The sequence below is a fragment of the Phascolarctos cinereus genome, unplaced genomic scaffold (genome assembly GCF_003287225.1).
Source record: "Phascolarctos cinereus isolate Bilbo 61053 unplaced genomic scaffold, phaCin_HiC Scaffold_9;HRSCAF=440, whole genome shotgun sequence".
NCBI lineage: Eukaryota > Metazoa > Chordata > Mammalia > Diprotodontia > Phascolarctidae > Phascolarctos > Phascolarctos cinereus.
In genome coordinates, this window is record NW_027556402.1 from 68,018,515 (window position 1) to 68,045,854 (window position 27,340).

General features: G+C 40.2%; 1 protein-coding gene across 2 annotated transcripts in view; it reads right to left on the bottom strand.

Annotated features, from left to right (window-relative positions):
* WWC2 (WW and C2 domain containing 2) overlaps positions 1–12,985 on the bottom strand; it is a 250,000-nt gene extending 237,015 nt beyond the window's left edge. Inside the window, exon 1 of one of the 2 annotated variants that reach the window (XM_021007608.2) lies at positions 12,675–12,985. In XM_021007608.2, coding sequence (XP_020863267.1) covers positions 12,675–12,805 — 131 coding nt within the window. In that variant the 5' untranslated portion in view covers positions 12,806–12,985. The remainder of the gene's footprint in view (positions 1–12,674) is intronic. The other variant, XM_021007612.2, reaches the window with a different exon arrangement.
* Positions 12,986–27,340: the final 14,355 nt, after the last annotated feature.

Genomic DNA, 27,340 nt, shown 5'->3' on the forward strand with positions numbered 1-27,340 from the left:
GTAAGTAAAGTTTAGTGTTTTGGAGTAGAAAAATAGGGAAATTGCCCGCCTTGTGAATTCTAACATGACATCTTTTTACTGACATATTGACTATAGAAAATTAACTTGGTCACTATGAGGAGAAAAAGAGTATTCTTCAATTTTAACAAATGGTTATTATGTTCTTAAACTGTTGGTCCCTGTAACAGAATTAAAGACTTCAGTAATCATTTAGATCTTTAAGTAAAAAATCAAGACCAGGAACAATTTAAATGACGGGGGGGGGGGGACGGGACGGACATCATCAGATTCCAGATCTAAAGTTGGAAGGGACCATTTTACAGACAAGAAAATAGAGTTCAGCCTTGTCCAAGGTCCCAAAGGCTCTAAGAGTGAGATGGTATTTGAACCCAGGTCCTCTGACTCCAAATCTTACCTCAACTAGTATTTCCAGAAAGTCTCCTATCTAGGCCAGATCCTAATTAATTTTTAAGATCAGCCATGTTCAAGATGGCATGTCAAAAGACAGATCATTGTTCTTACTTTCATTTTGAGTTTTCACTTATTTAAAAACCAAACTACTCTCTCAAGTCATTCTATGGCATAAACCACATCTATGCATAAAAATATTTTGGTGGCTCAAAGCGAAAAAGAAAAAAGTCTTTAAATGTATCAGTGGTCATCTATGGATCAGACATTGTGCAAAAGCTCCTCAACAAAGCACCTGGTAGAAAAGATACAGAATGTTTCACTAATCCTGTCCAAATACCCTCACCAATCTTAAGACTTTGTAAAGCACCAATATTCAATTAAATCATTTTTAGAACTTCTACCTGAAAAAAAGAGGCAATATTTGTAAAGCACTTACTAACACAGTGCTTGCTACATAGTAAGTTCTTAATAAATATTTGTCCACTTCCCCTCTTATCTTTGTCAGAGATTGGGGGGGGGAGGGGAGGAGCTAATCTTAATAGCAGACAGGTGTAACCTGACTGAGCTAATGTGTAAGGAGAACCTGAACCCATTCCACCTTAAGTCAAAAGGGTCCATCTGAAGTCTAAGAGTCTCCCTCAACCCCTACTCTGGTCACAACAGAATGGAATGAATTTGAGAAACACATGGTGAAAAAGATCAATATAGTCCAGGAGACAAAGAAACTTCAGGTCTCCCAGAGAGAACCATATATCTTATTACCGTGGTGTGTTCCTTCAAGAATGATCCTCTATGTGGATGATGCTATTACAAAAGTCATAAGGTCCAAGCTGATGTTGGTAAACAAGGCAATTTATAAAGGCTTGAATACTTAATCTAACTGATAAACATTTGCTGGCACTCACTCTGAGACAGGCACTCCATTCAGAATGGACAAGCAGTTCACACTACAGTGAGAGAGATAAGACATATACATAAATAAGTGATACAAAGAAGCATAGAGTAAATGCAATTTAATTTTTAAAAATTTAAGCCGAACTATGGCAGCCTAGTACATGGGGTAGAGAGCTATCTCCAGGTTGGAAAGACCTGGGTTCAGGTTCCCAGGTTCTGATAATGCACACTCGATGTTTGACCGTCCAAGGCTATGCAGTTACAGACCACCCTTCACAGAGGAAGCTCCTCCATCAATGAAAACATAGATCCATAACCCCTATTCCAAACCTGTCTCAAGGCACAATTCTAGATGCTAAGGAAACAGAACCAGAACACTTCCTGCCCTCAAGAACACTGAGCTCTCCTCAGAGATATGTGTGTGTATGTGTGTACATGTATATATGTGTGTATATCATGTATGTATGTATATATGTGTATGTGTATATTATACGTATATGTATATATGCATATATGTGTATATTATGTGTATGTAATATTAGGTGTGTGCATACATATACGTGTGTGTATATTATGCATGTGTATGTATGTACATGTGTGTATATTGTATGTGAATATGCATGCATTGTGTATTGGGTATGCATATTATGTATGTATGTATATGCGTATATGTGTATTGTGCGCATATGTATGGGCATGTGTGTATATTGTGTGTATGTGTGTGTCTATTATATGTATGTATATGTCCATTATGTGTATATGTGTATATATGTGTATGTGTGTATATGCATATATATACATGCATGTCTGTGTGTGTGTGTTTGTATGTATTCAAGTAGACCAGGAAATCTGAAAAGAAAAAATAACCCTAATAACTGGCAGAAATAACCTCTAGAATCCCTTCAAAGGCTTCCAAAAAGAGGTGGCCCCTAAGCTGAGTCTTTTTTTGTTGTTGTTCAGTCATTTTTCAGTTCTGTCCAACTCTTCATGACCCTATTTGGGGTTTTCTTGGCAAAGATACTGGAGTGGTTTACCATTTCCTTCTTCAGCTTTTATTTTTACAGGTCAGGAAACTGAGGCAAAAAAGGTTAAGTTGGCTTGCCCAGGATCACACAGCTAGTAAGTGTCTGAGGCCAGATTTGAACTCAGAAAGAGGAGTTTTCCTGACTCCAGGCCCAGAGCTCTATCCAGCTTAGCCTAGAAGGAAGATAAAGACTGAACTGGGCCTAAGAAAGAGAGATAAGAAGGGACAATATTGCAAGCCCAGAGGATGCTCTGTGGAGTCAGGAATAGCCAGTAAGCCCATTCTGTTGGAACAAAGAATCAGTGAAGGGGAATAATGTGAAGGAATTCTAGAAATATAGGGTGGAGTCAAGAGTGTGAAGAATACTAAAAGTTATGTTAAAGCTTTGTGGAGGAGACAGGATTTGAGTAGGGCCTCGAAATAATGGTAAGATTTGGACAGGGAGAGATGAGAGTGGTGGGAAGGAAGGACACTGCAGAAGGATGGAAGCCAACAGCAGGCAAGTACATCTAGGCTGCATGGAACGTAGTAAGAGAAGAGGCTGGAAAGGGGGTCCTGAATCATCAGAGTCCTGAAAACAACACTCCTTCAAACCACAAGCTTTGCTTCCGGACTGACCTCTTCAAAGCCAGAGTCCAAGGAAGTAACCTTTGTGGAGAAAGGATTCACTACTCCAACCAACGCCACCTGCCCACCAACTGGCACCACCAGGGAGATCAGGCTAAGAACCCTACAAACAACAGCAATCCTCAGACCACTAGCCTTTCTTCTAGCCTCGCTCCGGCCACCATCGTGGAGGGAAGCATGCCTTACAGAAATGTAACCTGTCCATTTCCCCTGCAAGTGCTATGGTTCTTCTCGAGCTACAGCCACAGAAGGACCAAAAAGGAAAGTGCTGGACACAAAAGTCCTGGGCACCACCAAACAGGTGAACATCAGAAGCTGGTAGGGTTTTACTAATGGAAATGACCTTCAAGAAGATGCCATGGGGCCTTGCCATTCGACTTGCAATCGAAACCCTTTATATGTGTGCTCTCAGTTCCAAAGAACTCATGATGAAAAATGGTATCCACCTGCAAAGAAAGAACTGATGGGGTCTGAATGCAGATCAAAGCATACTATTTTTCAGTGGTTTTTTTGGGGGAGGGTCTGTGTTTTCTTTCACAACATGACTAACATGTAAATATGTTTTGCATGATTGAACATGTATAACTTTTATCAAATTGCCTGCCTTCTCAATGAGGGGAGGGCAGACAGGGAGAGAATTTGGAACTCAAAAAAAATTTTTAAATGAATGCTAAAAATTGGTTTTTACATGGAATTGGGAAAAAATAAAATATTAATGGGGCTTTTTTTTGTTTTTTGGTTTTTTTTGGTTTAGCCAATGGGGTTAAGTGACTTGGCCGGGGTCACACAGCTGGTAAGTGTTATGTGTCTGAGGCCGGATTTGAACTCAGGTCCTCCTGAGTCCAGGGCCGGTGCTCTATCCACTGAGCCACTTAACTGCCACCATATTAATGTTATTTTTAAAAAATATGTAGGAGGGGGCAGCTAGGTGGCGCAGTGGATAGAGCTCTGGCCTTGGAGTCAGGGGGACCTGAGTTCAAATCCAGTCTCAGACACATGACACTTACCAGCTGTGTGACTCTGGGCAAGTCACTTAACCCCAACTGCCTGACCAAAAAAAAAAACTATGTGGGGCAGCTAGGTGGCACAGTAGATAGAGCACCAGACCTAGCGTCAGGGGAACCTGAGACACATAACACTTACTAGCTGTGTGACCCTGGGCAAGTCACTTCACCCCGATTGCCTCACCAAAAAAAAAAAATATGTGTGGTCTCTCCCTATTAGAATGTGAACTCCTTGGTATTTTTCTATTCACATTCCCAGGGCTTAGCACAGTGCTTTGTACACAAGAAGCACTTAATAAATACTTTTTCCGTTTATCCATTCATTGTTAGAGGACCCTGATTGCCAGGTAAAAAGAAAATTTCATTCTGTAGACAAGGGGGTGGGGTTTTAAAGAGGGAGTTAAGAGCCAATTCTTGATACAATCTGATTTGTGCTTTAAGATTAAATTTATAGTAGGGTATTGGAGGTATGGTAAGTAGAGAAACTTGAGGCAAAGTGATTATCGTCATAACAGTTGAGAGGTGAACGAAACCTTTTAATAAAGTAGTGATTCTAGAAGATGTAGGATCAGTAAGATTACACACAGACAAAGTGCCCTTCTCGCATACTGTAGGTACTTGATACAAAGCAGAGTACTCCAATTAGGTAAACTGACCCAATTAGGTCAATGAAAGAAAGTCCCACACAGACCAAAAAAATCACAACATAACTTTTTGTTGCAGCAAAAACACTGGAAACAAAACAGGTTGTCACCAGTTGAGGAACAGTCGAACAAACCATAGTACATGAATATGATGAAATAATACTGTACCATAAGTTATGATAAATATGAGGAACAGAGATATGTGAATTAATGCAGAACAAAGAAAGTAGAATCAGGAAAGCAATATACATGATAACTACAACAAAGTAATTGAAAACAATAAAGAGCAAGTGAATTTAAACTAATTGTGATGACCAATCTTGGTGCTAGAGAACAGATGATAAAACACTTCTCTCTATAGGGAGGTAGGAGATAATGAGAGTAAAATACTGACATATTGCTTATGTCAGCCACAGTCGTGTGGTTTAACTGTTTTTCTTTGTTATATGAGAGAATTCAATTGGGGAGGGAATAATATAATCAAATGACTACAATGTCAGGAAAAAAAAGGCAAAACCAAAAGCAAGCATCATATGAAATGTAATACACTAGAAGCATCTCCAACAAGCGCAGGAGTAAAGCAAAGACATCTATTCTCTTGTGTCATTATTTGATATAGTTCTAGAAATACTAGCAAAAACAATGACAAGACTAAAACATTAAAAGTGCTAAGAAAAGCAAAAAGACAAAACTATCCCTATTTGCTCAAGACAAATTCCTTTAAAAAATCCTAGGGAATCAGAAAAAAAAATTAAGACAAGTAATATCTTTAGCAAAGTAGCAAATTTCAAAATAAACCCTTAAAAAAATCAACAACATTTCTAGGTAATAACAACAAAATCCAAGAGGCAATAATAAAAAGGCAAATCCCATTCAAAATAACTGGAAATCATATGACTATTATGGAAATGTTTTGCATTACTATACATGTATAACCTATATTGAATTGCTTGCCTTCTCAATGACTGGCCCGAGGGGGGGTGGGGGGAGGATTTAGAACTCAAAGTTTTAGAAACTAATGTTAAAAATTGTTTTTACATGTAACTGGAGGAAAATAAAATGCTAAATAAATTAAAATATCAAAATAATTGGAAATTGCATAAAATATTTAGGGGCCAATCTACCAAAGCACATTCAATGCCTATATAGATTAAGTTACAAAATATTCCTTTAAGAATTGAAGACCAAAAAAAAAATTAAAAAAAAGAAATGAAGACCATAAATAGATGGAGAAATATTCAGTGCTCAGAATCATCATTTTTATAATGTCATCAAAGTTATTGCTACATCAATAGCATTTTCATGCTATACCAATCAAACTACCAAAGGATACTTTACAGAACTCAATAAAACGACAGTATTTCATTGGAAAAACAAAAGAAGCAGAATATCAAAGAATATAATGGAAATGGGAACAAATGAATGAGAAATAACATTCCTAGACTTCAATTATATTATAAAGCAGTTCTCATCAAAGAACAGTTGATATTGGTTTAAAAATAAAAAAGCAGAACACTACAAGGCAGAATATAGACAAGAGAAATCTGATTAGACGTGAGAGAATCAGAAGTAATGGAACTCAATAACTCAGTGTTCAATATACTGGAAAATACTGATTACTTAGGAAATAACTCCCTGTTTGATAAGAACTGTTAGAGAAAACTAGAAAGCAGTCCTACAGAAATTACGCTTAGAACAACATCTTCTACCATTTGTTGTCATCCCGCTGTTTCAATCACGCCCAATTCTTTGTGACCCCATCTGGGGTTTTCTTGGCAAAGATACTGAAGTGGTTTGCCATTTCCTTCTACAGTTCATATTACAGATGAGGAAACTGAGGCAAACAGAGTGACTTGCCCAGGGTCACAGCCAACAAGTGTCTGAGGCCAGTTTTGAACTCTGGAAGAGGAGTCTTCCTAACTCCAGGTCCAGTATTCTATCCACTGCACCACCCAACTGCCCATCTTATACCATATTCCACAATAACTTCAAAAATAGACATGCCACCTTAATATTAAATATCATACCTTTAAAAAATAAGAAGACAAATATATCACATCCTCTTAACAACTCCGGGTAGGAGCTGCATTCATAATCAATCAAGGAAAAGAGATAATCATAAGATAGATAATTGGATTATATGAAATTAAAAAACTTTTACATAAATAAAATCAATGTAAGGCTAGGCAGGAAAGACATTAACTGGGGGGGAAAAATCTTTGAACCAAATATATCTGATAAGGGTTTGGTACCCAAGATACCTGTACATATAGACAGCTAACAGAGCTACAAGACCAAAAGCTATTCCCCAATAGATAAGTGGTCAAAGATATGAACAAACAATTCTCAAAATGATTACGAACTAACTATTGGGGACAGCTGGGTGGCTCAGTGGATAGCACACTGGCCCTGAAGTCAGGAGGACCTGAGTTCAAATCTGGCCTCAGACACCTGACACTTATTAGCTGTGTGAACCTAGGCAAGTCACTTAAACACATTGCCTAGCAAAAACAAAAAACAAAAAACAAAAAACCAAACCACACCAAAAAAAGAATTACAAGTTATTAACAATATAAAAGGATCCTCCAAATCATTGACAGAAGTGTAATGGAAAGCAAAAGACAATCCTGACATTTTACCTTATAACCATTATATGGGCAAAGCTGATAAAAGACAAGAATAATCAATGCTGGAGAGGTTATGAAATGAAAGGCACATTTTTGGTGGAGCTGTGAAGAGTAAAATTCATTCTGGAAAGCCATTTGGAAATATGCAAATAAAGTAGATTAAATGTCTATAACCTTTGACCCAAAAATTCAACTACTTGTAACTTACCCTAAAAAGGCCATTGACAAAAAGAAAGTTTCCATATACAATAAAATATTAATAGCAGCACTTTTTTGTGGTAGCAAAGAAATGGAAATAAAGCAGATCCTCATCAATTGGGAAATGGCTAAACAAATTATGGTACATGCTTCATATAGAATATTACTGAGCTATAAGAAAGTATGGGTACAATAATACAGAAAAGTTATATGACCTAATGCAAAGTGAAGCAAGCAGAGCCAAGAAAAATAGATACATGATGAGTATAATAATATAAATACAAAGAACAACCATAAAACAACTGAAAATGAATGTTGCAAAATTACAAAGAACAAGCTTGGTCCCAAAGAAGAGATGAGAAGACATCTCACCCACACCTTTGCGAAGGTGAGGGGTCCACAGGTGTGGAATATTGCATATGATGTCAGATGTTTTTCAATGTATTGACCAAGGGGCAGCTAGGTGGTGAAGTGGATAGAGCACTGGCCCTGAAGTCAGGCGGACCTGAGTTCAAAAATCTGCCCTTAGACCAAACAGTTGACACATACTAGCTGTGTGACCCTGGGCAAGTCACTTAACCCCAAATGCCTTAAAAAAAAACCCAAACAATATGTTGACCAAGTTAACTAACATTTTTCTCTTTTTCTTTTTTTGTTTAAAAGCTTTTCTTTATTATAAGGATGGCTCTTTGGGAGGAGAGAGGGAGACAAGGGAAATCTAGGTGATGTAAGAAACAAAATACCAATAAAAATCTATTAAAAATAAAACGCATCAGCAAAAATGTAATGAATTAAGTAGACATATTTAAGACAGAATTGAGAAAGGGCCACGAATGGCTAGGAAACAGAGTGGATGGGTGGAAGGAAATCAGGGCAATTGCCAATAAATAGAAAGAAGTTTTTCAAAGACCTAAACATTTTTTGTATCATCAGATATATTAGCAAACAAGTGCCTTCAATATAACAAACACTTCATAAATGTTTGCCAAATTAACTAGAAATACTGGCTCCATACTTGCCTCATCTACCTTCCCTAATAATATGCTATTAAACACATAGCAGAGTTCACTGTCTAGTAACCCCAATAACTGTTTATTACAACCAACCTGTGCCCTCTGCAATCCATGGCTCTTGGTCCCTGACTAACCTAAGGTATACCATGATGACATAACCCCATCACCATAATAGGTTAGTAGATGGATTCTCTCAACATTTAAACTGATATTATCCACGAGCCACGGAGAGAATCAGAAAACCTAATGTCAGATCATATCAGCATCACTGTGAAGTCACTTTCTATAGTGGGGAACTGATTTTATAAACAGTAAAACTGTCGTCACTTAGTAATGCTTAAGCTGAAGGTAAATTAAAGAAGGCTATGACATCATTCTGAATGAAAGAAGGACTGTCCTATTATTCCTTAACATTCTTCCTATTTACTCCTTACCTGGAAGTGTTAAATAACAAATCCCCTTAATAAAAGGATTTGTTCTGTAAAACCTAGACTCAGTCAAAAAGCCACACTCAAGGACTTAGAAGGTCACCGGCAACCTCAAGGCCACAGGTTCCCCATCCCTGACCTAGACTATTCACCACGTTTCAAGACTCATGGTGGAACACCAATTAGAACTGATAGGAAAAAAGCAAGTCAACAAGCATTTTTTAAACACCTACATCCATATCCATGGAATTTCAAGGGAGCAAGGTAGGAGGAGAGGGTAGGAGAGAAAAAGATGTTATGGGCATCATAGGGTAAGTAGGTGATGCAGTGAAAACAGTAGCAGGCCTGAAGACAGACAACCCAAGTTCAAATCCAACTTCAGACACTTAGTTATGTGACCAAGTCACTTAGCCTCTGTTTGCTTCAGTTTCCTCATCTGTAAAATGGAGAAAATAAATCTACTTCTCAAGGCTGTTATAAGGATAAAAAGTCACAATATTTATAAAGAGCTTTAAACATTAAAGTGCCATATAAATGCTAGCTATTATTATTATTACGCTTGTATTTAGTCAAGCTAACTGAAAGGTCATGACTATTTAAGCAACTAAAGAATATTTAGAAGCATGGTAGTCATTTAGATGTAATGTTTTTCAGTTGTTTTTCAGTAGTGTCAAGCTCTTCATGACCCCATTTGGGGTTTTCTAGGCAAAGATACTAGAGGGGTTTGCCATTTCCTTCTCCAGCTCATTTTACACATCAGGAAACTAAGGCAGGGTTAAGTGATTTGCCCAAGGTCAAATAGGAAGTGTTTGCAGTCAGATTTTGAACTCACATCCTCCTGACTCCAGATCCAGAGCTCTATCCACCGTACCACATAGCTGCCCCAAATATAATGTACAATAGTATTTAAATCTATTCATAAAATATCAAGCCAACTGCCCTATTCACCTTTACTACAAGGCCTCCAAGCCTTTTCATAGGCTGTCCTCTATCCCTCAGAATGCCTCCCTTCTTCATATCTGCCTCTTGGAACTCCTGGCTCCTTTTAAAGGTCAATTTAAATGCTAATTCCTTTAAGGGGCCTCTCCTGATTCCACCAGTTCTTAGTCCCCCTCCCCACCATGTACTCATTTTGTATATATTTATTCCGTTTATTTACTATCCTAACCCCAGCAGAACATTAGCTCCCTGAAGAACTGTCTCATTTTTATGATTTTTTACACCCAAGACCTAACACAGTGCCTGCAGCATAGTAGACACTTAAAAGATGCTTGCTGCTTAATGGGACTGACAGAAGTTAAAAGCTTCGCCAACTGCCACCTCCGACACTGTTTAACAAAAACTACAGTTATCCTAAAAAAAGAAACATGATCAAAACAGGAATTAAAGTTCTGTCAACACTGCTCTCACCTCAGAGAAGAACTTTAAAAAATTCCAATACTTAAGAGCAAAAGACATCACATCTGTCCAACATCCCTAGAGCATCATAATACTAAAGTGATATGGACCAGTTTTTTGGCTTTTAGTCACATCAGACAAAAAGATGCATTGTTTACTTATTTTCCTAACAATAAAATTCATGAGAATTGCTAATCCAATAACAGTTTTAAAATAACACACATCTGACTTGTTTAAGAAGCACTGATACAGATAAGCTTAGCTTTCCTGAGGCATTTACATTTTCTGGTAAATACAGAAAGGAAGATAAAATCTAAAGAGCTGACTGAAGTGGAATAGGACTTAAACTACCCAAATATTTCAAGAATTTACTGAAATTTCAATAACCTACAATTACAAGTATTGGAAAAGCAATAACCACAAATGTCAAAGGCAAATATTTAAACAGGTGCATCAATGATGAAGTTCCATGCATAACATTAGAGCTGACATTTACTATCTGTTAAGTACTTTCAAAGTGCAATGGGGTAAGTCAAATAACACGTTTACAGTGTTAAGTTCATGGCAATACCTAATATGACTGGAGAGACCTATAGAAGGTGTGATGTTTGTCAAAACTTTCACTCTGCAAGAGGTGGGCGGAATTCTGACAAGACCTAGGTCCTGCACAAGTATCTTTTCTAATTTTCAATGGGGAAACCTAAGCTGATACCTTCATGGATAATTTAACAAGGATCATTCCATGAATCTATAATGTCATTTATAACTTTCTTATAATCGCCTTTAATAGCCTTCACAAGTAATATATGAGAGGCAGAGGCAAACTAGAGCATGAAAGATAACAGCAACTATATTCCAGGGCTATTTCTACTTCAGATCTTAGAGAAGGGACTTTAGAAGGGGAAGCAATTTAAATAGTCTGGTTATTAACTTCTCTGACCACATTCCATAAATAACTGAAGAAGAAATTTCAGAAAGAGGTAAAAGTCCAAAAGGGCTAAGTTATTCTTGATTACTGTTTTATTATATTATTACAACTGGCCAAATTCACCCTCCTATAACTAATAACAATCAACTTACTCTTAAAAAAGAAAAAAAAAAGTGAGAAAGGACAGAGATGTAAAATGTGAACACTACATATTATTTAATTTAAATAAATTCCAAAATGGCTTAGATATTAAATATACACACATATACCCATATATATTGTTTTTTTTAACATCTACAGGCAAGGAAAAAGCAGAAGCTTCCCCAAGGCCTGGGAATGGGAGCTAATAGACACTATACTAGGTCTCCAACGGCTAAGAGACCAACAGGTCCCCTTCAGCCACCTTGGCTACAGAATAGTTTCAAGATCTGGAAGATAAGGAAACTGCCCAGTTCAAGATCTCAAAGAAAAGGCAGTTACTTACTATTAGGTAATGAAGCATAGAGTCTACATTTCTAAGAATGGGAAGGTGGTGGAAGTCTAGTCAGCTACTGAACTGTATACATTATTACATTCTCTTAGAAGGGTGTACACATCTTTCCAGGCTTAATCTTTCCAGCAGAGACAGCCTGCCAAAGTCTGACTTCTAATGGGTGGGCTTGGGCTCCCTACACTGTATATAGTTGTAAACTCCAACTATGAGAAGGGGGTGGGGGTTAGGAAGTACTACTGACAGAGATGTCTACAGGTAGCCTGGGTAACTCAGCTTCCCTTCTCCCCCACTTCAAGTCTTTTGTTTTGGAAAGCAAAGCCTCCTCTGAAAATGCCTTCTGTCTGTCCCCCACCCTGGCTCTTAATCTCTTTGTGACTGTTAGGAGCTCATGGGAGGAGGAGGACAACAAACCCCAGCCTGACATCTCTCCCAGCACTGGGGGGCCAATCCATCCCCCTCTTTTGGTCCTAGGGGAGACAGGTTAAATGGAGAGCTAGCTGGCTGGCCAGGACGGCCTATGAGGGAGTGTTTCAGACCCTCCCTTCCCTCCCCTCGCTCCTGCACCCGGGAGTGCTCGGAGGTCCAGCCCCCCGCACTCCCGGTTAAGTGAGGGTGGGAAGAGGGGCCCTGGCACAGGGAGAGGGGGCTCATCCCTGCACCAGGCTGCCTTCCCTAAGAGCCGAGGATGCACGACGAGCTCCCCCAGAGCCGGCGCTGCCGCAGGTTCAAACCCACTCCCAGCGCCCAGCCGTTCCCCCAGTCTCCCGGGGCTGCAGCTCGCCCCGCACTGGGCAGCAGCAGCCGCCGCTCCCCGGTCTCCCGGACAACAAACGCCGCCGCCGCAGCTCTAGCCTGCGGCTGACCATTCACTACTCCCAGACGCCCTCAGCCCTCAGCCAGCAGGATGAGCTGGGAGGATGAGGGGGAGGGAAGGGGTTTCCCCGGCCCCAGCTCCCCGCCCCGGTCCGGCCCCCCGCACCCCTACCTGTCCCGGGGGTCGATCCAGCTGGTCTTCTTGGTGTTGTGGTCGATGTAGAAGACCTTGCCGTCGTAGTCCCTGGCCTCCTCCCAGCCCTGGGGGAGCGGCAGCTGCCCATTCCCGGCTTTCCTAGGCATGGTCTTCGGCGGCCCCCCTGGGGCACAGCTCCTCCATAGGGACCGGGCAGAGGGCACCGGGCGGGAACACAACGACAGCCCGGCCCCGGGAGCCCCGCGGGCAGCGGACACGGCACCGCACGGCACTGCACGGCACGGGGAAGGGAAGGGTGCAGGGGGGCGGGGTGCACGGGAGGGGCGGGGTGCAGGGGGCGGGGTGCACGGGAGGGGGGACCCCGACACGGGGGCTGGGGGGTGGGGGCGTTCAGGAAATCCTGCTCCCTGCCCTGCTTGGGATCAGTCCACCATGTCTACTTCGGAGCAGGAGACTGATTAGGATTACCCCCCTCCTCCTCGCCACTGCCTCCGCCTCTTCCTCCTCCTCCTCCTCCTCCTCCTCCTCGTCCTCCTCCCGGTCCCCCCGCGGGCCGCCCGACTCGCCGCCGTCTGGGCTGGGATCCGGGAAAAGCAGCGTCTTCTCGGCGGCGGCGGCGACCGGGGCCGAGGATCCTGCTCATTTGCATAGGATTAGTATCCTGCCCCGCCCCTCCCGGCTCCAGCCCCACCCCCCTCCCCTCCCCTCTGCTCATCTGCATGCACATTCCTCGCCGCCGCATTCCTCGGGCTTAACCCTGCGGCTCCCGCGACCCTCTGCAGCGCCCCGGAGCTCTCCCTGCCCGGGCAAGGGGGTCAGGGGAAGGGAGGGTGAGGCTAAGTGGGAAGAAAGAGAAAGAATTTTAAAATCAGCGAGTCCTTCTCCTCCCTCCCACCGCCTCACAAAAACCTGAACACCTCTTTTTTTTTTCCTAGAATGGGAGAGATTGCAAAAGGGAAACTATTGCATTTCCTCCCTCTCTCTTCCCAAAGCCTCTCAACTTCCCTCTTGGTTCCTGGAGGAACCACAGGATTCTAAATATGAAAGAGGAGGAAGGGGAATCTCCCCTTCGGGTGAGAAAATTCGTGTCCCACCGAGATCCCCAACGTACAAATAGATTCCAAGTCCCCGCCTAGCTCCCCCCTTTCCTTCCTACAATCCAGTTTCTTGGTGTGTAAGTCCTTTGGGGGAGGGAAAGTAGGAAGCTGGGTGCCCTTGCTTGCTGGATTTTTTTAAGGGGTGGGGGGAGGTTATCTGCAGTCTTCAGTCTCAATAAAACCCCAGGCACTTTGGTGGCTGTTGCGTAAAAGGTTTATTTTTCACGATTTTCCCCAAAGTGACCCCCCTGGTATCTGTTCACTTCTGAAAAGGTGAGCATTGTTTCTTAGGGAAGGGTAAACAACTCCTTGGAGTGAAGCAGGTAAAGGCTTGACCCTTACAGCTTAGTCCTACATGTGTGTTGACTACAATACTGCCTCTTCTCTCTGCCCGTTAGTGGGGTTCAGGTTTATCCCCAGGAAGGGACAAAGGAAGCCAGGCTTTGGAAACTAGTTGCACAATAAACTGCTCCCCATTGGTGTCCGGGCTAGGAGCGTAACAGGTCAAATGCAGGATGACACCCTCACACTCCAATCTCTTCAACTTCTGGGAAGCCTGGCAGGTTGATGAGGTCAAATGCAACAGAAAATTCTTGCTATGCTGTGAATGTCCTCATTGTTAACCAGGTAACAAAAGTCAAAGGATCGCCTCATGCTTTCATTCCAAGACAATTCTGTTCTAGTTGTACTTCTGGTGAGAATGCTTCAGGCTGTGGGTTAAGTAGTTCAGAAAAGACCCTCTAGGAGAGCATGGTCGGAGAAGGAAGAAGTGCGCAATCAGAATTATAAAGTCTGCCCAGGGGACGGGCCAGCGTGTCCTCCGAGCCCCGTAGACTTTTAAAGACTCCTGGTTCTCACCCTAGATGAAACGATAAATTTTTAAATCAATCTTTGGGTAGACATTTATCAGGCATCTACCATGTGTTGGGTAAATATAAGGAGCTATCCCTGCTCTCACACAGTTTTACAATTTACTTGAGAAAGCAGCACATTATAAACAATAAAAGACAAAGAAAAATTAAATTTTGCGGTAAAAATAATAAAAGTGTTTTAACAATTCAGAGAAGAAGGAAATCAATGAGGATTGGAATAATTAAGAAACTGTCACCTTGGACAAATCTCTGGATCTCATTACTTAAACTTTAAAATAAGGGTATTGGCCTACATGATCTTAAAAGTCTCTTCCAGCTCCAAAATTTCTCGAGTCTAATCTTTAGACTTACTCTGGAATTAGTCCTTTATCGTTCAATCAACAAGTATTTATTAAGCAACAAGTACTTATATGCCAGACACTGTGCTAGGCACTGGAGATAAAGACAATGAATGAAACAATCCCTACTATTAAAGACTTTTAAGGAGGAAACAAAAACATATTTAAGTTGATGTTCAGCCCTGCTACTTGCATATATGTTGTTGTGTTGAGTCATTTCAGTAGTGTCCGAGTTGTTGTGACCCCATTTGAGGTTTTCTTGACAAAGAAAACCAGCTCATTTGACAGATGAGGAAACTGAGGCAAGCAGGGTTGAGTGACTTGCCCAAGGTCAAATAGCTAGTAAAAATCTGAGGTCAAATTTGAACTCAGGTCTTCCCAACACAGGCCCAGTGCTTTATCCACAGTGCCACCTAGCTGCACCCTAGAATAGAATCAGATCTAGAGCAGGGATGCGGAAACTGTGGCCTTGAGGCCTCTGATCTAGAGCAAAGAAGGTACCTAAGAGGCCATATAATTCAATCTGCTAAATTTAGTTAAGGAAACTGAGGCCCAGAGAGATTGAGTGACTTGCCTAGGATAATATAAATTGTAAATTGCAAAAAAAAAAAGAGAGAGAGAGAGATTTGAACTCAGCGCCTCAGACTACAAATCTAATTTTTCCACTGTACCAGGCTAGGTAGAGTCAATGCAGGAGGTATCATCAGAAGAGCATTTCTGGAGAGAGCTAGGAAGAAAGTAGGGAGAGGAAGAACTAGAAGGCCCCTCTGAAAACCCCTGAGCTACTTGAAAGAACTCAGGTGGCTGGATTTTCCTGGTTTTTCAACAGAGATTAAAAATGGTCTAAGTATACTGGGCAAAGATAGCCAAGGCATTAGTGGTTCCTAGGGAATACTTGGAAATTACATTCTTTCCCATATCCAAAGAAAGTATGAACACATCTGCTGAAAGAAAAAAAGTTATTTCAATTTAAAGGAGTAGCAATTAACAACATTACAAAAATGATAATTGCTAATGTATAGGGACTTTAATAGTGACTACAAGAGCAGCCTAAACACTCTGGAAGTGCCAGCCGGGCTTGGCATCTGACAAGGCACTGTACCCCCACCTCCCTCTGTCTGTGCTGACTTGCTTACTCCCAACTTGACTTACTGTGAAGTCTGGGGGTGGGGGGGGTTGTTTTATTCTTCCTCAGAGTGAAGCTGAATACATCTGCTTCTCTGGCTCATCCTGCTCCTCCATCTCCCCAACCCCCATGTACCTGTAATCCAGTGACACTGACTTTCTTGCAGTTCCCTGAACAACAAACTCTTAATCTCTTGACTCCAGGTGTTTTCACTGACTGTTCCCCATGCCTGGAATGCTCTTACTCCTTATCTCTGCTTCTTGGCTTCACTGGATTCCTTCAAGTCCCAGCTAAAATCCTACCTTCTTTTACAAGAATTCAGACTTCTATGGAAACACTTCATTCTCTTTCCTCTGTTGATTAGCTCCAATTTCTCCTGTATGTAGCTTGTTTGTACATAATTGTTTGTGAACTCCTTGGGAGCAGAGACTCTTTCCTTTCTTTGTATCCCCATGACTTAGCACAATGCCTGGTCTATAGTAAATACTTTATAAATATTTATTTACCAACCAATTGATAACATTTACTCAACAGAAGGCAAAAGCTTGAATGATAAAGCATTCACAATTATTTAAGAGAAGGCAAAAGCAGAAATTATTAAAACTTTTCAACCCATCTATATTCCTGGGTTATATTTTCCTACCAATGCCAATAGTACTTGTGGGAGAGAGAGGAATACACTTATAGAAACCTAATAGGAAGACATATAAGTTGTAAACCTACATGTTGGGGTATCTTACAACCCTGGACTACAACCTTTGGTATATCTGGTCCCTTTAGGAACAATCTGCACCCCATGAAGCTGTTTCTCTACTACCTGCCCTCTTTCTGGTCCTGAACACTCTCCTATTCCTTTTCTGCTTTCAATCCAAAGAAAGCAATAATAAGATCTCTTCTCTTGTAGTCACCCTTGATAAAGATAGAAGAAATAGTGTTGAGTTCTTTCAGCGACAAGAAATCCCTTTAAGCTCCTCAGCTTCGCAAATACTAGGGAATTTTGCTTCATCCAATCCATTCCAAGCCTCTTCTCACAGTAAAGAACAACTCATAGCAACACATATGCAAAGCCTGTTTTTTCCCCCTATGTTTCTTCCTCTTAACCAGAGAGGGTATTAGACACCAACTTTGCACCCCTCTCTCAGGGGGCAGAAGGGGCTGGAGAGCAAAATAAGTTCTAATACCTGTGCACACCTTAGCAGGATTCAACTCTCTTTCAAATAGCAGAGCAGCTGAAGAGCTCATTCTTTCTCTAGTCAATGATCAAAGTAATCTTTCTCTTCCAATCAGCAGGCTCCCAGCAAAGCAGCTACAAAATCTTCTTGTCAGATTTTGTATTCTGTCTTCTGTAAAAAATCTTTCTCATTGCCTTCTTGATATTTTTCCAGAGCTCAATGTAAAGTGCCAGGCCTCGAGCCAGGAAAACCAGAGTTCAAATCCATCCTCAGACACTTATTGGCTGTGTGACCCTGGGCAAGTCACTTTAACCTCTGCTTGCTTCAGTTTCCTCATGTATAAAATGGGGAGAATAATAGCACCTACTTCCCAGGGTTATTGTGAGAATCAAATGAGATGATAATTATAAAATGCCTGGCACATAGTAAGTGGTATACAAATATTACCTAATACTAGCTACTTCTTCCTCTCTGTAGCTTTTCACATGGCTTCTGCTGCTGGCTTCAAATTAGGGCCTCCCAGTTTTCAGTGACCCATCTTCATAAGGCAAAACTCTAAAAAGCCACTCCTGTCATCTAGGAGTGCTTATATAATCTTCCTGTAACCCACAGTTATTTGGTTTATGATTCTTCAGTTATAAACTTCAAAACTCTAAAAACAGTCACATATTAATAAGCTGATAGAATACAATGGTCTGTAGACACTGCTTTGCCTTCATCTGAGTGGCTGTCCTCTCTCCGGTCCTCAGAATACTTGATGCCTCTTTTCAAATGTTTATCTGAGAAATTCTCTCTTCACAAGCTGATTTTGTCAGTTTTCCACACAAAAGTGCTTTTCTCCCTGCACCTTTCAGCAACCTAATTGTTTATATATAAAAGGGGCAGCATGTCAGGCAAGTTTTGTTGCTTAAGTGACAACAAAGCCATTGATTATATAATCAAAATTACCACATTTCACCACATAGTCGCTGCCACTACATAATCACCACACCCTGTTTTTTCAATCCAAATATTGGTTTATAACCTTTCATCACTTAATCATCGCATGGTATAATTCTGTTCATCATGCTGCTTAAAAGGTGAACAGAGCAGCAACATATTCACCAGTGGCATATGGACATGCATTTATCTCTTGGGCATTTCAAGCTGAGAGCCTAGAATTCTTAGCACACCCACATTGTCAGTATTCAATTCTGACATATATTCAGGAGTATTCCATGCATCCTAATCTTGTACCAAAGACAGCTTAGCAATAAATGATTTTTAAGTAATGCCGGCACAATTTTTAAAACCTTCACGTAATGGTCACACCCACTCTTTTCCCATAAAATCTGCATCGATTATTCGGTGAGATACAATAACGTGCTTTGTAATAATATTCAAAATTTGGTGTCAATGATTATTTTGTCTTTATTAGACCATACGAAACAATTGACTCACCTAGGCTTGGAACAGCTAGTTGACAAATGTGTTGGACATGAAGTCAGAAAAGCCTGATTTTAAATCTTATATTGGACATTTACATTTCACCTCTCTCAGCCTCCGTTTCCTCATCTGTAAAATGAAGGTCATAATAGCACCTACGTGGAGTTGTTAGGATTGAATTAGATAACATAGGCAAAGCTTTTTATAAACCATAGAGTGCTGCCTAAATTCTATTATTAACTACACTTTTTTTCTTTTTTTTTTTCTTTTAGGCAATTGGGGTTAAGTGACTTGCTTAGGGTCACACAGCTAGTAAGTGTCAAGTGTTTGCTCTGGGGCCGGATTTGAACTCAGGTCCTCCTGACTTCAGGGCCAGTGCTCTATCCACTGCGCCACCTAGCTGCCCCTTAACTACACTTTTTTCAATGCATACAATATTCATCACAACAAAGTTTAATTTACAGAAACCATTATATTGTCTCATTTGTATGGGCAACATTCAAAGGCAAAGAAAATTCTTAAAAGAGTCTATTTTCCTTCATTTTTGTGTCTCCAGGAAAGTATGTTAGTGATCACTGGAGGCTTTGAGTCGTAACTGTCATACAGGTAACCTGGTTTATTATACACATGTGCTATGGAGAGCAAATTTGGGTGGCATTAAAAATATGTGCCTTCATATAAAAATAAAATTTAAAAGTGAGCTTTGTTATGTCCTCCTGCTTTTTGCACCCTTACCTTGCCTAGACCAGCTACCCAACTCACAACTCATTCCCAAGGAATAGAACCCAAGAAGAATAAGTTTGTGGCCCTCGCTTGAAGCTGAAGACGGGCATTTCCTTCTTGAAGTCTCCACTGAAAGTATTTGTCTATCTTGACCTCAGTTTACAGATCAGACAAGGGTGGCCCAGTACTTCTACTGTCAGAGAGAGGGTTATTAGCCCTGATGTGGAAGGGGAAAGGGAATCACGCCTCCTCCTCCAATCCATTCCCAAACATACCTACACCTACACCCTCCTCAATATGAAAGGGGAAAAGGTTCAAGGTCTCAAAAAACTCAATTATCCCACTTTTGTTCTAGCAATGGCACTGGAATATAGAGGAGTGCCCTTTCTCAAAAAAATTTTTTTTAATTTAAAAAGCCTTTACCCTATTCCACCTAAAATATAAGCATGCTCTTATGAAATACAAGCATTATGAAACAAGTTGAAGGGAGCTATTAGTCTATTTGGAGTGCTTTCCTCAACCTGTAAATACTGATGAGAAGATTGACTGGGGATAAGGAAGTAGTCCAGGAATGGAGGTGTAATTAGGTAGCAAGGGGCAAGTCAGGAAGTATAAATCTAGTTGAAATATGTATTCTGCAATCAAAAAAAATCAACCTCACTGAAGGTGAGCAGAAGGATTACAGGGTGGGAGAGGGAGACAGAACAGAAGATGAGAAGGTAACAAAGACAAGCTTGTCCGCATTAAACTTTTTTTTCCCTAGAATGCCCTCCCACCCAATTTTCCCAGAAGTCAGATTAAAATACATGCATACATACATATATACATACATATGTGTGTACATATGCATATACACAGATATACAGACATATATAGACAAATACACATGCATGCATGCACACATACAAAATATATAATTATATATAATGTATATATAAATGTATATAAAATTTTCAGGAGCACCTCAGTGAGGTCTAAACCACTGTGGTTCCTTCCTTGAATAAATAAAATCAACAGCAAAAGGAGGCCCAAATCCCGTCTGGCCCGTGATCCTTCCCAGAAGCATCTGGGATAAAGAAGGGAAGGGGGTATGTATAAGGGGACAGCAGAGGGAATAGGATAATTTCCAGTCCACAGAAATGAGCCCCTTCCTAACCAGGGTCTGACTCTCCTGATTTGGGGGGAGCTCATTCCATTTGTAGAAAACAGACTTCCTTTCCTCAACTCCTAATATTACTGCCTAAACCCACTTAAGAAAACCTCCCTTCCCTCTCTATCCCTCACATGTAGAAATGAGTAGAGAATAAGACTGACTCCTTTATTTTGCAGATAATAATTGGTAGCATTTATATAGCACTTTATAAATATACCCCCAGTCCTAAAGCCTACTGGTAAGGGACTTTTTCCTTATTAGTGGAGATCAATGCCTATGCCTTGGGCTTGGGTGGAGGTCTAAGAGGGACGTTGGAGAGTGCTGGGAGAGGAGAGCTTTTCAGTTCTCTTTCTCTTTGGGTACTTCTGGCTTCCAGTTTCTGACTTCCAGGAACAATATGGGAGACAGCCAATCTCACTTCAGTTTGCTAGAGGAAAAGACCCAGGAAAGAAGCTCACCCAGAGCAATCCTCACAAGAGACTTCGGAGAACTTCCCCTTCGGTGAGATCTAGGACTCCTCACTTCCAGTGGGAAAGCTCCTTCACTGTGTATTGTCTGGAATATATTTTCACATGTATATTTTCTCTGAATTTTATTTTCTATCTAATTGGATAAATGGGCTTCTTTGATAATTGCTACATATGTTCATTGTGGAACTGGCATCCAGGGGGGAGAAGGATCAAAGCTTGGATATAAAACTTAAGTCCAGCTCCTACCCAAATAATGAAACAGTATTCCAAGTTCACTTGAACCTGAAAACCACACCTCTTAGAATAACAATATTTTAGGGAACAGACTGATGTAATTCTAGCTCAGTACCCTCTCTCTATGAGAAGAGCAGAGTGGCTAAGCTTTTGGCCTCTAACCTCTTATTTCCCCTCCAAGCAGGAAATAAAGTTTTCCCTTACAGAAAGAAGAGTGGGGGAGAGAAAAGGCTGAAGATTTCTGTTCTGCTTCCCTACAAGCTACACTATATGTAGGAGACAGTCCGCATAACACAAGTGTAATCTCATTTTATCTTCACAACAGCCCTGAGAGGTGGACACTATTATTATCTTTATTTTACAGATGAGGAAACTGAAAGAAAGATGAAGTGAAGCACTCAGGGTCACATAGTTATTAAGTGTCTGAGGCAAGATTTGGACTCAGGCCTTCTTGATTCCAGGTCCTTGATGTCAACAGCTCCATTGTAATAAAATACATGAAAAGCCTGTCCAAATACAAAGACTCCAAGATGTTTGGTGATTTGTCTAGTATTGTCTAGACTTACCTCCAGGTGCTGCAGAAGACTCTCTGGACTTTCCTATCTTTCCTCCCCACTTTCATCTCCCTTTTATGTGTCATCTTCCTCCATCAGCAGATACTATTGAGGGTAGACACCATCTTTCTTTTTACTTGAATTTGTATCGCCAGTGCCGAGCACAGTGTCTGGCACATAGGAAGTTTTTTTGGTTGTTTGTTTGTTTTTAATCTTTTTTCTATCCAGTATCACACAACTGATGAATGGTGAAGCCAGAAATAGAATCCACGTCTCCAGAACTACCTTCAGTGCACTGTCCACTGCCATGGGCAAGCAGATAAGAGCCAGGAAGCTTCAACGGGATAGCCCCAGGTTTAATGCTCTGGAAAGGTTTTGTGTGTATGTGTGTGTGTGTGTGTGTGTGTGTGTGTGTAAGGATCAGAGGAAGGATTTGAATCTAAGCCCCCAACTCCCAAGATAATGCTTTGTTCCATTAAACTAAACTACCTGTTATATATAGTGCAACCAAATTCATCTAAGCAGGCTCAGCCTATTGAGACCGAATGTTGGTACTGAATAACAAATCTCCAGGGCAAACTCTAATAAAGTGGAATGGAATTCCGGAGATGATGGGATAAAAGAAAGAATTGTCTCAATGTTGAACTTTCAAATGTCATTGTGTGTACCGATCGCTTGACGTGGCAAATCTCAATCAGTCTTGGTTTCTCTAGGGCCAAGATGAATAAGCATCCTTTGTTTTAGAATGTCTGATTGCCTATTATAATGACTTTGGAAATTTAACCAGGAACAGTTAATGATCAAATTCCAGTAATCTTGTTTAAAGCCACCTTTTGTTTTTGTTTAGGATAACTTTTGGCCAGAAAATGTAGGTTCTCACTTTTTCAGAATTCATGTTGGTGGTAACAATCAATTTCCATTTATGTACATATGCTTTTAAAGTAGAAAGGTAAAAAATACTTCCCATTACACAAATATGTGAAATGAGGCAAAGCAGGTAGTGAGTTGGGGTAGCTTGGTGGAGAGAGGACTGGGCCTCAAGTCGGGAAGACCTGAGCTCAGATCTGGCCTCAGATACTTGCTAGCTGTGTGACAATTGGGCAAGCGACTTAATCCTTGCTTGCTTTATTCCACTGGAGAAAGAAACGGGAAATCACTCTTATGCTTGCAAAGAAAACCCCATGGACAGTGTGGCTGTGAAGAGTCAGACACTACTGAATCAACTGGACAACTACAAGATACTGAGTATGGGCTTAACTCAGTCCATTCCCTATTAGTGGAGGTTTGATGTTGGAACAAAATTGACAAGTGGAGGTTTACTTATCCATAGCACAGAAAAGATATTCAACAAGGATTCTCCATTGCTTAGCTTGGATAGACAGGGCTTCCAAGTCTCCAGTCTCTACATGGATATTCATCTGCTCAGCAGGGCAAGGTGTGGTGTCTCCAGAGGCATTAAGGACATCTAGCCAAGTCTGAAGGGCTCCAACTCATTGTGGATAGGCCCTATTATGTTCTAAGGTGACAAAGAAGCCATCAGGCTACCAGAAAACTGTATCAAGGGTAGTATAGTTTGAGCCATAGCCAGCTGGGCCAGTCAAGTCCCTCAGACAGCTATGTAGTCCTTGAGAGGTGGGGCCATCTCCAGTCATCCTAATCTATGTCTTGCCCCTGGATTCAGATGACTGTGGAGGAGAAAGTAAGGCTGGTGACTTTGCACAGCCCTCTCTCACTTAAATCCAACTCACCTGCAAGTCATGGCATCATCCTCCTGATGTCATGTTCCTCTTTAAGAACAAGGGACAAACAAGTCCTTGAGGGGAAAAACAGTCAAATCTACATGGGGGTAGGGGTGGGGAACTTGTGGCCCTCTAAGTCCTCAAGTGTGGCCCTTTGATTGAATCCAAGATGAGGCCACATGTGGCCTCAAGGCCACAGGTTCCCCACCCCTGGGTTAGGACATTGTTCCTACAAAAGGAGGTCATTTAAATTTGATCAGGACCCCAATCTTCTGTGGCTATTTACCTCTATATGAATTACCAGGAAAAGTCTGTCCTCATCTACAGAAGTCAGACTATGTACATTCACTCAACAAACATTTGTTAAATGTCTGATGTGTACACAAGATTGTACTAAGTGTTGAAGGAGATATAAAAATTACGCAAGACCTATCCTCCTTATCCTTATGGATTTTACAGACCTATGAGGGCAGAAGACACAAACACAGATAACACTATTGCAAAAGATTGCCTCCATATCTGTGTTTACCATGTACTCCTTCCTACTTTCTTCTTTTATGGTTTCTACCCATCCGTCATTGACCCTCTCTCCCCTGAGTTTGTACTTCAGTTTTCTCGTCAATTAAAAAAAAGACAGCATTAGACAAGATGATTTCTATTCCCTTCTGGCTTTAAATCTTTATAATTCCATTCCCTAAGAAGGTTTTTAGTTTTCTCGGTACCCTCTGAGTCAGAAAATGTTTCTGTAATTTCTATGCTGTTTTTGGACCCCCCTGAGATAATAAAAAATCTCCTGTCCCTCCTGTACATCATCTGCAAGCATCTATTATTTACCTACTATGTGTAGGAGGCAGCTACATGGCTCAATGGATAGATCTCTGGGCCTGGAGTCAGACCTAGTTCAAATCAAATACTTACTAGCTGTGTGACACTGGGCAAGTCACTTAGCCTCTGTTTGCCTTAATCCAATAGCAGGCAATGGCAAACAACTCCAGTATCTTTGCCAAGAAAACCCGGTGGACAATATTGGCATGCTATGGTCCAGGTGGTCACGAAGAGTCAAACAGGACTGAATAACTGAACAACAACGCATGCAGGGCATTGTTAAGTGCTAGAGATATAAAGATGCAAAAGACACAGTCCCTACCCTCAAGAGGCTTATGCTCTAGTTGAAGACCCAGGACACATACATTAAAAAGAAAAATAACAATAAGATGTAGCACATACTAAATTACCAAATTCGAGTTATAGAGTTGGAGTTCAGAGTATCAGTGATGGTCGGGGCAGTTAAGGAAGGCCTGCCAAGGGGGCAACTAGGTGGTGCAGTAGATACAGCTCCGGCCTTGGGGTCAGGAGGATCTGAGTTCAAATGCAACCTCAGACACTTGAAACTTACTAGCTGTGTAACCCTGGGCAAGTCACTTAACCCCGATTGCCTTACAAAAAAAAAAAGCAAAAATAAATAAATAAAAGTATTTCCCTTTTAAAAAAAAAAGGAAGACCTGCCAAATATCAGAGCTCATATTGAACCATGAAAGGGCAGAAGTTGTAATAGCAGAGAGGAAGAGAGGGATTAAGGTAAATAAAAAGATTCAAGTACAAATCCAAATGGTATTTTCAAGTGAAAAAGATCACCTGTTCTTTCTGCAAGGGTGCGTGTTGTAGTTATGTGTATTTGTGTCTTCTGCCATCACTGGTATGTAAAATCCATGAGGGCAGGGAGTGTAGGTATAGTTAGGGTGGAGGATCTATACAGGGGAAGAGTGGGAATTAAAGCTGGAGAGGTAAGTTGGCACTATAACCTATGCTTATAGAGCACAGACCAAAGCTGGAGATGAAAGAGACCTAAGACATCTTTAGTACAACTATGGAAACTGGGGCCTAGGGAAATAAAGTAATTTGCCTAAGGTTGTTAGGCAGTATCAAGGTGATTCAGACTATCGTATCGGCAATGGGAAGCCATTTAAAAGTTTTTAAATGAGCAGTGTGTGTGGCGGTATTTGGGGAAAATTAATAATAGAGTAGCAGTGTGTAAAATAAAAATGATAGAGGTCAGTTAGTCAGTTGTAACAGTACAGTCCTAAGGTGATAAAGGCCTGGATGAAGGTGGTAGCTGGGAATGAAAAAGAATGGAGGGATGCAAGAAACAAAGGAAGACTGGATGAATGATAAATATGAAGAAGTCCAGAAGGAAGCTGGCTTTAGAACAGGGGACTGAAGAGGAAAGTATGACCAGAGATGAGCTTGGTTTTAAGTGTGTTGAATTTGAGGCAATGGTAGGACATCCAGGTGGAGACATCCACTAGACAATTAGAGATTCACAATTGAAAGGCCTGGGTAGAGAAACATATTTGCCCTGATAAGAGTTCCTATTTCTAAGGGAAAGTGTCATAGACTTGTAGGGGCAGAGGTCTGAAACTAGAAGGGACGTCAGAGGCTGTCTATTCCAACTTTTCTCATTCTACAAATGAAGAAACTGAGGCCCAACAAGATTGAGTGATTTGTCAGAGGTCACAAAAGTAGTAAGTGACAGAGCTGGAAAGGAATTCAGGTCTTTTGACTCTAAATGTAATCGTTCTTTCCAGTTGTATCATGCTGGCCACAGAAAGCCTTGGAGGGTAGAAGAAAGATTAGGTGATAATCAGCAGATGAGGGTAGATACACACAGAAAAAGAACACTAATAAAACATTTTTAAAAACTTCAGAGGGGGAAAAGTGCAGAAGAGAACACAAATAGAACATTTTAATTTAATTTAATTTAAAATTAACATATTAATATCTTATTAAATTATGTATACATAATATCTATTGAGCAATTTTGAAGCTATCTTATAAATTTCATGTATAGGTATACAAATAACATAATGTATAACTTATGTATATGTGTTATATATAAAATATTTAAAATAATATATTATATACAGTATCATATCATAGTTATATTGAATATATTATATTATATATAATAAAATCTAATAATATATTATATACCATATGAGCATATATTATAAATGAAAAACATAATTATATGCAGAGTAATTTCATTATTATCTTGTTACATTTTAATATAATGTATACCATATATTATGCAATGTACAGTATAATGCAATGTATGCTATAATGTAATATGTACATCATTTATATATTAATATATTTGATATGTTATTTTATAAATAATATATGATATATTAAATAATATATTTTATGTATAACATCATTACACATCAATTTTAATTAAATAGTAGCAATACTGTTCTGTCTTTGTCTTTTCCGGCCTGTGTATATACCCAAGTATATTTATATTGCTTTAAAATAACCTACATGTAACAATTTCTCAGTTTCTTATATAAGCCTATTTTGGTTCTTTTTTGTGTAATGAAATGTTTACATTTGTTAATTTCACAAAAAAATGGAAATTTAATTTAAACAACAAAAAAGAGAACTTTCTCTGAACAGCAAAGGGAATTAAATAACATCTATGGTGCTACTTCAGATCTGACTAATTTTGTTGCACTTTCATTTATTTCTTTGTAAATCACCTAATTTTCAGGAAATATATGTATAGATATATCTCTGTGTGTGTGTGTGTGTGTGTGTGTGTGTGTGTGTGTGTGTTTACTTTTACATATAAGTATTCTAATGCTTGTACAGTTGCTAGTTAGTAAATCATTTCTGAATGACTTATTGTTATAACCTTTTATTGTTCAGTTAGTGAATAAATTCATATGTGAGACAGGATAAACTGGTTTTCAATATTTTAAATACTATTTGTGTTTCA